The following is a 13,010-nucleotide window of genomic DNA, read 5'->3' as shown; positions in this document are numbered from 1 at the left end:
TAATGTAGGGTAACAGGGAATGCTGGGGAGACACACGGCTATTGATGTAGATCAGGAAAGGTCCCCTGATACGGTAACAGTTGAGCAGAATCCTGAAGAAAGCAAGGGAGCATTTGAGGAAAGAACAGTTCCAGAAGACCAAAGAGTACAAAGGTCCTAAAATGGAATCACACTTGGCATGCTCAAGAAACAGCAAATAGAGAACTACTAAATTAGAATACTATGAGTGAAGCTTACGTCATGGAGGAGAACTAACAGGGAACCAAAATGCAGAGGGCTGTAGAGGCCATGGTAAGGATTTTGACTTTTACCTTAAGCGAGAGAGAAGGCTTTTTGAAGATTCTGAGCAAAAAGTCATATGACATGGTGCAAGTATTAAAAGGACATGTTAATTATGTTTTCATATTATCTGAAATTGGGGTTTAAAGTTACCAATTTCACATTTTATGTGTAAATCACCAGGAAATCATATCAAATAAGATAATCAATATGAAAGCTCTGTAAAGAGCTACAAAGATATTCAGAATACTTAGGCAAGTAACTACCCAAAGTGTTAAGCCATCTTTCTCAGAATAATAAAATTTGCTAATTCTCATTCATTCCCATTATACCGGTGTGTTTCAAAAGAGAACATCCCAAAAGATCTCCAGGCCTTCTTCTTGCTGAAGACTGCTGCTAATAATAAGACATTTTCCCTGGCCTTGACACAGCCACGGACAGGAGCCAAGAGTTACTCTTGGCAAAACCTGCACTTCTTCCTTCCTCTCAACACACATGGCCACAATTCTACTTTGTAGGTTATCTCTATTAATTATATCAAGCTCCACAGTCCCACTGAATTATGTCAGTCACTACGAGAAGCCCCAAATCCCAGGACTCTCATCCTACATGATTTTACTGCTCCCCTAATCTGACCCCATTTCCAATCTTTCCTAAATCTTTTCCACAGCATTTTCTGGAACTCATATCCTACCATGAACACAATAGTCTACCTATATCCTCAATCTCTTTTCCAAATGTTGCTCTCTTTCTTTAGCTGAAATCTGGATTTCCCTTAAGAATATTTCAACACTGAAACATGGCTCTCTCCTAAGGTAGCTGTGTTCTCTTTTCTCTCCCACAGCACTGGAAAGGGACAGAGATTACCGAGGTATATGTCCTCACGCGATTTAATCATTGTACGAACATCATAGAGTGCACTTACACAAACCTACATCATATAGCCTACTATACACCTAGGCTATATGCTATATAGCCTATTGCTCCTAGGCTACAAACCTGTACAGTATGTTACTGTACTGAATACTGTACGCCAACTGTAACATGATGGCACATATTTGTATATCTAAACATTGAAAAAGCAAAGTAAAAATAGGGTTTATAATCTTAGGAGCGCACCATCATACATGCAGTCCACTGTTGACCAAAATGTCATTATGGAGTATGTAATTATAATTTCCCTTTTTGTCTTACAATAATTTCTTCTCTTCTGAATATATCAAAACAAGTTTCATTCCCTCTCCTCTTTGCAATAGCATTAATATGGGAACTAGAGGAGAATTTTTTTAATGGCAACATTTTAAAAAATAAGTTGAGGTAATTTGGCAAAAGAGGAAAAGGAGACAGAAAAAGTATCACTAGGTCCTTCTCAAAAAAATTGAAACCATGGTGACAAAATGAAAAAATGTGACACGGAGTGGCATATACCAAGTTGTTTTATAGTCATTCCTTTCCATTAGAAAGAAATCAAGATGCTTGAGTCCTAGAGCAATGTGCTGCTACATACTTTCTCTGTGACTCTGAGCTGATAAGAATCCATGTCTTTTGCAAAGGTCTAATGCAGACAATATACCTAATTTTATAGGCGTGAGATATACACAAAACATACATATCCAACACTTTTAACCATTTTGATACAATACGTACTAACTTTGCAAATTTTATCAGACTCTCTGAGTTACATTTCTAAACTGAAGTTATGGGAGAACAATATACCATAAGATGTGAGCATAAACTTCAGAAACAAAAAGAGGAGCTTTTCTACCTTATGGCCCTGGGTCATAAGTGACTATGGTTGTGTTAATATATTGCTGCCACTGACAACAGCTAAGTAGATCAATCACCAAAATATTATTTATTACTCCAATGGTGGTAATAATACTTATTGAAGTTAGTATTTCTACCACCACTGCTTGCCCTGTCTAGAAGGAAACGGTGATTCCTAGAGGATTCACAGGATCCACAGGATTCCTAGAGAGCTAGGTCAGCTGTTCAGAGATCCAGACCTCAAGCAGAGAAAAACTGCTCTTTAGATGCCCAAGAGAAATGACTACTAAAAGGTCATTTTGGAGCTAACAGGAAAATAAAAGGAACAGAACAGCAGCAAAAATCACTAGACTGATAATAAGGATGTCTGAGTTCGATAATGAAGGATCTACCAGTACTAAACAATCATAAAGTAGGAAAATCGTAATTTCAATTAGCAATAATTGTGCCTCGGATAAACCTCATTGGCTACGATATTGTCACTGCGCAAAGCTGGAAAATCGTAATTTTGTTAAACAACTATACCTCAACATTAACAAATCTAGTTTTGCATTGTATTATTTATAACCTAATTCCACTTAGAAATCAATAACCACTGGGAGCACTTCTTATGTGTTCTTACATATGCTATAACACAGAGTAAAAATTATTTTTATTATTAACCAGTGTCTCTGACATCAGGTTTATTCTACTCAGAAAAGAGGGGTGTGTATACTCCTGACAGCAACAGAATTTTAAAACTCAAAGCAGTTGGGAAACTGAAGCAAAGCATCAGGAAACAGTTTGTGATTCCTGCTTTGCTTTTATCTACCAGGATGCATGATCTTGGGTAAATCACTGAACTTTCACTGCCTATCTCCTATGGGCCAAACACCATGCTAGGCTTCTACATACATTACCTCAAATAACCCTCACAACTAATCTGAAAGTAGATAGTGTTATCTTATTAAGGCTCAGAGAGAGGTTAAATAATCTAGCCTAAATTCATACAGCATGTGCAGAACTGAGTTGCAAAACCACTCTATATGTCTCAAACCAAGTATCTCCATGATTCCTTTTCAGGACTAAAATCTGAGACTAAATAAAGAGTAACACGGACTTAACATTTCAACAAAGTTGAAGAGATAATACTATATGCCATTTCCCTTCAAAGCTATGATTATCCTACCCCTGAATTCTGAAAACATCCCACCCAAACGCACTGCACAATTACTCAATAACAAAGTTATATCCTTACGGAGTAAAAGTGGCTGAGTACCACTATTTTAGAGCATACAGTGAGGTATGCATAATGAGCTTTTAGCTCCATGATAAATTAAATTCTCTATAAATCTCTAAAGATTTTCTACAATATAAACAAGATTTTCTTACCAACACTTTAATTATTCCCTCCTTGGTTAGAAAAAGATTACTCTTCATTAAATGTTAACAAATAAGATTTTAAACTACTATAGATACAAGCTTTAGTAGAATATTGTAGTAAAAATGTATACATCACTAAGTTGAAATTTCATTTGGTGGTAAGATATTATTGTATGTTATTTTAACACGTTTAATCTTTAAAGTGCAAACTAAATATTTGTATTCAAATTATGCCTAGGAAAAAATACCCATATCCACTTATATTTAATAAAAACAAAGATTTTTTTTAAACTCTCCAATCCAACTTTAATAAAGAATTTCATTGGATATTTAATACTTATATTAACTTACCTGCATAAGCAACAATCCAACTATAAAAGCACTTCCTTGACAGTAACCAACCTCACGATCTACTAAAGAATAAGCCTAAAAAGTAAAAAAAAAGTTGTTCAAAATACATGGTAAGTTATACCTTCCTTCTCCAAAAAACCTAAAATTGGCAAGACAGGCAGATTAAAAGACCATTTATTTTTGAGAAAAGCTCTTGCTTGCTTGTTATAGATGTTACCCTATACATATTTAAAAAGCGAATGTTAGGCCGGGCGCGGTGGCTCAAGCCTGTAATCCCAGCACTTTGGGAGGCCGAGACGGGTGGATCACGAGGTCAGGAGATCGAGACCATCCTGGCTAACACGGTGAAACCCCGTCTCTACTAAAAACACAAAAAAAAACTAGCCGGGCGAGGTGGCGGGCGCCTGTAGTCCTCGCTACTCGGGAGGCTGAGGCAGGAGAATGGCGTAAACCCGGGAGGCGGAGCTTGCAGTGAGCTGAGATCCGGCCACTGCACTCCAGCCCGGGCGACAGAGCAAGACTCCGTCTCAAAAAAAAAAAAAAAAAAAAAAAAAAAGCAAATGTTTTATTACATGAAATTTTTATTTTGACAATTTCCCAATCCAAACTTGGTAGCTCCTAAAGACATAAAATAAAATAAAATAAAATAAAATAAAATAAAATAAAATAAAATACAGGAATTTGTAACAGGGCTTAAACATCAAGTAAAATTGAGCCAGGCATGGTGGCTCATGCCTGTAATCCTAGCACTTTGGGAGGTGGAGGCAAGTGGATCACCTGAGGTCAGGAGTTCGAGACCAGCCTGCCAACATAGTGAAACCCTATCTCTACTAAAAGTAAAACTTAGCTGGGTGTAGTGGCAGGCGCATATAATCCCAGCTACTAGGGAGGCTGAGGCAGGAGAATCGCTTGAACCTGGGAGGCAGAGGTTGCAGTAAGTTGAGATCACACCACTGCACTCCAGCCTGGGCAACAAGGGTGAAATTCCATCTCAAAAAAAAAAAATCAAGTAAAATTTATATTGATGTAGATAAAACTAGACTAGGTTTAAAGCAAAGGATTGGTAAAATTGAAATGATTTAACAAGAAATCAGTATTTCATAAAGGTAGCTGAAAAAAAAGTAACTGTGGGAAGAGAAACGGTAATATTGAAGAAAAAATGTCAATGGTACACCTTTCAAGGGCTAAGTGCTCTTAACAATGCTGGTCATAGCAAGCAGAAAAATTTGCTAACTGTAGGAATGCAGAGATGATAGGAGAAACCCACATCCCAGGTTTTGAACTTCACAGATGGTGAATTATCCATTTTTATGAGGATCCCTCTATGGTATGTGATTAAGCTATTCCATTTCCATCAACTAATGCTGAATAATGTAGTAAATGTTCTAACAAGTTCTCTACACTAGACAGTAATGTAGCATCAGAATTAATGCAAAAATAATGCTAAAACCAATTTCATTGCTAAAGCAACTGATTATTGCGGTGGGAGGTCATGCCTCATCGTGAAAAATGTATAATTTCAACCTTCCAGAAATTAATTGCATTTCAAAAATGAATAAATAAAACTTACCTTCATTACATTAAATAAAACCTCCTGTCCAAGGCTATCTTTTTCCTTAAAAAAGTTGTGTTCAGGATAAGTTCTAGCAATGTCCCTTCGGATCAATTTTTCACAAGGCGAGGTCATTTTCAGGAGTTCTGAATACTGATCCTTAATTGGCATACTTTGTGCACTGCATAAAAGTTGCCAAACTATTGCTCTAAAGTGATGGGGTATCCCTTTACGAACAAGTTCCTAAAAATAAAATAAAATTATAAAAATGAATTAAGTCTCCTATCTTGCAAGCCAAGGAAGACTTATTAGGGGGTTGGAATGAAGCGGTAGACTTCATTAAATTTTTAACTCACAAAGCTAGCTTTATAAGAAGACTAGGGAACCCTGTAAGTCAAGGGTAAGATTGGGCCCTGGGTGTATCCTGTTCTGGTCAGGGGATTAATAATGGTCACTTCACCTCAGTGTGTGGCCTCTTAAGGTAATGGACTTGAAACCTGCAGAGCTATGAATGACAGTACAGTACCCATCATTCAAAGGGCTGTTGAAGGCAAAAAAAAAAAAAAAAAATGTAAAATACTGTTATCAAGAATGCAGTTATGTCACAACTTCATTTCTGAATCGATAAAATGAGAGAATTTAACTTCTAAAACAATTTTCGGGCCAGGTGCGGTAGCTCACAACACTTGGGGAGGCCAAGGCAGGAAGACTGCTTGAGGTCAGGAGTTTGAGATCAGCCTGGGCAACAAAGCAAGATCCTATCTCTACAAAAAAGTGAAAATAAAAAATTATCCAGGTGTGGTGACACACACTAGTCATAGCTACGCAGGAGCCTGAGGCAGGAGAACAGCTTGAGCCCAGAAATTCGAGGTTATAGCGAGCTATGATTGCACCACTGCACTCCAGCCTGAGTAACAAAGTGAGTCTCTATAAAATAATAAGTAAATAAAATAATTTTCAGTTATATATTTCTACATTATCAGGACCTCTGTAACAACTGATGTCTATAAATTAAAACTTCCAGGGGTACAAGTAAGTGAAAAACAAATAAAGCGGACCTCTTTAATACATAGCTTGGAAGTTATATTTGGGGGGGGCGGTTTCTAACCCTTTATTAAGTTATGTCTGACGCACTTTAGAATAAGAACTTCAACAAAGAACACGAATACCTTAACTTGCTTTTCCTTCTTTTTGCGTACATCTTCCCATTCATTAACAATTCTTCCCCAAAGAATCCAAGAATCTTCTTCAAGGTGACTGAGGTTGCTAGAGGCTGAAGAACTCGACACAAGAGAAGAGCCACTGTTTCTTCTTGACCCATTTACAGATCTTAAAGACTTACTATCCGTTTCTAACAATCTAAAACATAATTAAAAACTGTTCAAGATCTAATCTGACAGTGATATTAGAAGAGGCAGTGATGATACTTAGAGCTTTATTACTGCAATTTTAACCACTGTTTTAAAATATAGTTTTAATAATATACGTAATTTAAATAAATTTTGGTCAGCATCAATAAAATTACCGCTATATTTTTTTCACCTATCATAGTAGTTTGAAAATTTGAAAAAGCAAATTATGTTACAACTTTTTGAGCTACTAGCCCCATTATAATTTCCCTTCATCTCCATTAAAAATTCAAATTAGGGGAAATCTGATGAGAAAAGTATTTGGGTAGGCTTCAGGAAAAAAGAACTTATACTTGGAAGAGGTATAACAAATCTATGAAATAACTAATCCTAAAATGTTTACAATGTGTCTAAGGTTTAAAAGTAAGGCAGAGCCCCCAAAATTAACCAAATCACTTTTCTTTTTTCATTTCTCTTCACATATGCATAACCAATCTGCCCAAAAAGTATTTAGCCCATGCAGTGTTTGTATAAAAACTGAGCTATTACTAATATATTAAAATTGGAGGATTTCACGTATTTGTTTATATGCATTTATACTTTATAATTCTAGATTATCTTGAAAAATAAAAAGATAAGGCAAAACCGGTCCATATTTCTGCACAGTAAAAACAGGATATAGCTGCGTGGGAGCTTCTTCCTTCAAACGCGGAAGGACTTTAATCTGCTCACTTTCCATAATCCCTACAGTTTCCCCTAAAACTCAGGCCAGCTAACGCTGCTATTTATTACTAGGCTTACACTGTTAAACTGGGACCTCCTCACTCATAAGATCCCTGTTGACTTTTGAGCTTGCAACCCCATGTTAGGCCTCCTCCTTATCTGTTCAAAGATGGGTTAAGATAATTTCCAAGATCCAATCCATGACTAATCACTACATTAAGTCTTTATTTCTTTCACATATGCACCAGCTAAAAGGAAGGTGGAAAATGTGGCTCTATCATTATTTAACACAGCTACTACTCACTTCCAGTAATTCTTCAGGAAAAGTCATCTGCTTTGGGTACAACAAATGCTCACAATACTAATTCATAAAATACAAAAGCTGAGAAAGAAAATAAACATACAGAGGTCAAATCCTATTTAACAGATTATAGAACCACCCTTTGAGAGCCAGATTTATATGCTACTCATCTTTATACCCCTTAGAACATTTAGCTCAATGTAAAGCATATTAACTATCAAAGTGAAATAAAATCCTAAGTCCAAATTTTAAAATTCCAAATTCCAGGTATGTCATATTCAATAACACAATAGTATAAACTAAACAAATTCTATCCTTATTGAGGGAAATTTTAATATATTTTCATGGCAACAATAATTAAAATAAAATTTCCCAAATATTGCTAAAGGCCGGGCGCGGTGGCTCAAGCCTGTAATCCCAGCACTTTGGGAGGCTGAGACGGGCGGATCACGAGGTCAGGAGATCGAGACCATCCTGGCTAACACGGTGAAACCCCGACTCTACTAAAAAAATACAAAAAAATTAGCCGGGCGTGATGGCGGCGCCTGTAGTCCCAGCTACTCGTGAGGCTGAGGCAGGAGAATGGCGTGAACCCGGGAGGCGGAGCTTGCAGTGAGCTGAGATCCGGCCACTGCACTCCGGCCTGGGTGACACAGTGAGACTCCGTCTCAAAAAAAAAAAAAAAACCAAACCCAAATATTGCTAAAAACATAAAAACATACCAAACAGCCAAAGTGAGCATAAACTAATTACTATAAATAATTTTACTTGAAAAAAAGAATTCAGAACGAGGTCTCTGAGGAAAAGAAAAAGACGAAAAAAGAATTAATGATGATGTTTTACTTTAAATACTGTTTTAAAATACATATTATTTCACTAAGTCCATAATATATCTTATGGAAAAATTAGTTTACATAGGTAATTTTCCACATGATTCTAAACCCTAAGAATTGTAAATGCAATAGAGAAACAAATTTTACTGAAATAACCTGAATCTTAGTTATCTGCTTCACTTATTTACTGACTGCTTGCTACGTCTCAATTAAACTGCATCACTATCAACAGAGATATGCAGTTCAAAGAATATAATGGTTTTCCTAAGTCAAACCTAAGTTCGAGCTGTAATCCAAGTATAGATGAAGCAGCACCTATATAGAAGGCTTTTAGAGAGTCAAAAAGTCTTGGATTGCTGAGTTATTAATACAGGTTCTAGGACAGGCATGAATATCAAGTGAATTCATAGCATTCATGAGTTAGAGAAGATTAAGCAGTTAACTTTCTAAGAACACTGAAATAGCACATCCAATTATACAAAGCTGTGTGGAACGTTTACAAATAAAATATCTCAAGACATTACACTATTTAAAGATACTGTCTCTGCTTTATCTTATTTCATATGTAAAAATGATTTAAAATAGATAAGCCCAAATATAACAAAACTATAAAACTCTTAAAAACAAAATATAGGAAAACCTATTCACAACCTTTGGGGTAGGCAAAAATTTGTTTGCAGGACATAAGGAAACAGTAACTACAAAAGAAAAAATTGATTTAAAAACTGGACTTCACCAAAATTAAAGAGCTGTGCTCCTCAAAAGATACTATTTTAAAAAATGAAAAGGCAAGCCAGATCAGAGACTAAGACCAAAAAAAAAAAAATTCTAAATACAGGAATCTGACAAAAGATAGCATATGAATATATGAACCAGTCTTAAAGAAACCAAACACCACACTTCAAAAAATGAGTAAGAGATGTAAACTGATACTTTCTAAACAAGATAATCAAATAGCCAATAAGTACTTGAAAAATGTTAACATCTTTAGTCACCAAGGGAAATGCAAATTAAAACCAAACTATATACATATTAGAATGGCTACAATTCTAAAGACTGACCATACCAAATGTTGGCCAGGACAGAAGCAATTCTATCAATATTAAAAGTATAAAATAGTATAACACATTTGAGAACTGCTTGATAATTCCTCATACAGTTAAAATACATTTCCATATGGTCCAGCACTAAAATGAAAACATATGTACAAAGAAGACATAGCTGAAAGTTCATAGCAGCTTTATTCACAATAGCCCCAAACCAGAAACAATCCAAATGTTCAGAAAAATAAGTGATCAAACTGTGGTACATTCATTCCGTGTGATACTACTCAGCAATAAAAAGAAATAAACTGCTGATATGTGCATCAACATGGATGAATCTTATAGATGTTAGGTAGAATGAAAGAAGTCAGGTGCAAAAGAGTACAGACGATATGATTCCATCTATATAAAGTTTAAGAACGAGCATAATACAGAAGAAAATACAGGAATAAATCTTCATGACTTTTGAGTTAGGTAAAGCCTTAAATATGACCAAAAGCACAAGTGACAAAAGAAAAAACAGATACACTGGAATTCATCAAAATTAAAACATTTTGCACTTTATTGGCTACCACCAAGAAAGTAGAAAGACAATTTACAGAATGGGAGAAAATATTTGCAAATCATAAGAGACTTGTATCTAGAATACATAAAGAACGTTTACAAATCCTTACAAATCAATAATAACATGATTTTTAAATGGACAAAAGATCTGAATAAACATTTTTCCAAAGAAAATGGCCAATAAATAAGAAGATGTTCAATGTCACTAGTCATCAGGAAAAAGCAAATTGAAAACACAATGAGATACTTTACAACCATTAAGATAGTTACAATCAAGATGACAAATAACAGTAAGTGTTTGTGAGACTATGGAGACAATGGAACTCTCATACACTGCTTGTGGGAATGTAAAATGGTACAAGCACTTCAGCCTGGCAGTTCCTCAAATGATAAGCACACAATTACCATGACTCAGCAATTCCACTCTTAGGTATATATTCAAGAGAAATGAAAATTTATATCCATCAACAACTTATATACAAACATTCATAGAAACATGATTCATGATATCAAAAAAAAAAAAAAAATCCAAATGTCCATCAACTGATAAATGGATAAAAAACATATGGTATACCTAAACAATGGAATACCAGCCACGAGAAGGAATTATATTCTGATACACACTATGACATCAATGAACCTTGAAAACATTATGCTAAGTTAATGAAGCCAGTCACAAAAGGGCACATATTCCATGAATACATTTATATGAAATATCTAGAAATATCTAGAAGAAGCTGCTAATGGAGATTAGCAGCTGCTGAGGGCTGTAGTAAGGGTGAAGGTAGTCAGGGAAACATGGACTGCTAATAAGTGTGCAGTTTCTTCTTGGAGTGATGAAAAAATTCTAAAATTGATTGTGTTGACAATTGCACAACTCTGTGAGTACACAAAACACAACTGAACTTTACACTTTAAGTGGGTGAATTAAATATATGGTATAAAAATATCTGAATAAAGCCATTATACAAAAAAGAACAGGTAGAAGAGAAGTTTTGACAGAGGGTGGGGTTGCTAGAAAGGACACAAAGGAATTTTCTGAGACGATGGACATTTTCTAATGTAACAGAAACTTTCTAAGTCTTAATAGGTATGTGGGTTATACATAGGTATATACATTTTTTGAAACTCAAACTCTACACTTAAGAACAACACATTTTGGCCAGGTGTGGTGGCTCACACCTGTAATCCCAGCACTTTGGGAGGCTGAGGCGGGCGGATTGCCAGAGGTTGGGAGTTTGAGACCAGCTTGGCCAGCATGGTGAAACCCCGTCGCTACTAAAAATACAAAAATTAGCTGGGCATGCTGGCACATGCCTGTAATCCCAGCAGCTACTCAGGAAGCTGAGGCAGGAGAATTGCTTGAACCTGGGAGGCAGCAGAGATCGCACCATCGCACTCCAGCCTGGGCAACACAGCGAGACTCCGTCTCAAAAAAAAAAAAGAACTACACATTTCTCTGCATATTATTCATCAATTTTAAATCACTTCATCAATATTTGTAAAAAATATTATCTACTTAATGGCACTAGGGATAGTAAAACTTCAGTGAGAAACGACTGCATTTTATTATTGTAAGCCCTTCTGAACTTTTTAAAACCATAACTATTACTTTTGTAAAAGATTATTCTGGGTATATTTTATAAATAAAGAAAGATATAAATATTACTCCATATTTGCCTTTTCCAATTTCCTGGTCATTCCAGAAAATTTTAAAATTCTCTAGAGAAAAACTTTAGAATTTTTATAATGACGAAGCCCTTTTCTGTGAGAGAGTCGGAACATTTTGCAGAAGTAGTAATACTTGAATTGATACTATGAAGTCTCCCCCCAGTGAACTATAGCATGTATTTTTCTACAGCATGTATAAAAATAAATTACATGTTCCTCAAGAACACGTAAACTTTATAGACTATGTAGTTAGAATCAAGCATTTTTATTCCTTATTGCTAAATGTGATGATGAACAACTCAAGACGGCTTTTAAACAGGTTTCCACCTAGTTTCAGTATAATTAAGATATTCTGACATGGTAGGGGAGGGGGGCACTGCCTGAAAGTCAACAATTTACAAAGCCTTGAGCTTGGCAGCTGGGAAAATGGTAATACAGCATTACTCATAGGTTTGTGGGCTAGTGAGAAGTATATCTAAAACTTTTTCACATATTTTCCTCCTCCCAGATCACATGGGTGCACTGCCTTACATGGATTTACTGCAAAGCAAAAAAAAAAAAAAAAAGGAGGCCAAGGCAGATGGATTGCTTGAGTCCGGGAATCTGAGACCAAACTGGGCAATATGGAGAAACTCCATCTCTACTAAAAAATACAAAAAATTGCCAGGTGTGGTAGTGCACACCTGTAGTCCCAGATACTGGGGGGCTATGGTGGAAGAATTGCCTGAGCCCGGGAAGTTGAGGCTGCAGTGTGCCACGATCGCACTGCACCACTGCACTCTAGCCAGGGTGACAGAGTGAAATCCTGTCTCGAAAAAAAAAGCAGGGGGGACAGTGGGGGAATAATTCACCTCATTTCCCATTCCATCCCATCATAATCTCCTTCTAACACAAGAATTCTGACTATCACAGATTAAAGAAAAAGAATACTATCCAAGCAGGAATATTGTACATTGTAATCTAAGGTGTCCCTGTAGGTTTGTGTAGCCTCCTGGCCATTTCTTATATGCCACTTTTATACAGTAAGTAATTCACAGGCCTAAATTCATTCATTCTCACAGAATGACAGACTAGGACATAAGAGGTTGTTTTTCTATCAACAAGGGAACACACAATCCTGTCTCCTAACTGGGTCACTACAAGTTTCTCTTAGAGTAGCTCCAGATCCAAGGGCAGCCATTCAAAATGGCTACAGTCACACATTAGTGAGACGGG

At 36.1% G+C, this 13,010-nt stretch overlaps 1 protein-coding gene and 1 pseudogene across 6 annotated transcripts in view; both read right to left on the bottom strand.

Moving 5' to 3' along the window:
• Positions 1-13,010, bottom strand: part of EVI5 (ecotropic viral integration site 5) — a 272,724-nt gene that overhangs the window by 182,572 nt on the left and 77,142 nt on the right. For all 6 annotated transcript variants that reach the window (XM_073008577.1, XM_073008575.1, XM_007977947.3 and 3 more), the window contains 3 exons: positions 6,481-6,670; positions 5,330-5,554; positions 3,760-3,834 (listed from right to left, as the gene is read on the bottom strand). In XM_073008577.1, coding sequence (XP_072864678.1) covers positions 3,760-3,834; positions 5,330-5,554; positions 6,481-6,670 — 490 coding nt within the window. The remainder of the gene's footprint in view (positions 1-3,759; positions 3,835-5,329; positions 5,555-6,480; positions 6,671-13,010) is intronic.
• Positions 2,372-2,540, bottom strand: LOC119626537 (U4 spliceosomal RNA; annotated as a pseudogene).

Source organism: Chlorocebus sabaeus, chromosome 20, assembly GCF_047675955.1.
Source record: "Chlorocebus sabaeus isolate Y175 chromosome 20, mChlSab1.0.hap1, whole genome shotgun sequence".
NCBI classification, from domain to species: Eukaryota; Metazoa; Chordata; class Mammalia; order Primates; family Cercopithecidae; genus Chlorocebus; species Chlorocebus sabaeus.
This window is presented reverse-complemented; position numbering and strand designations above follow the sequence as displayed.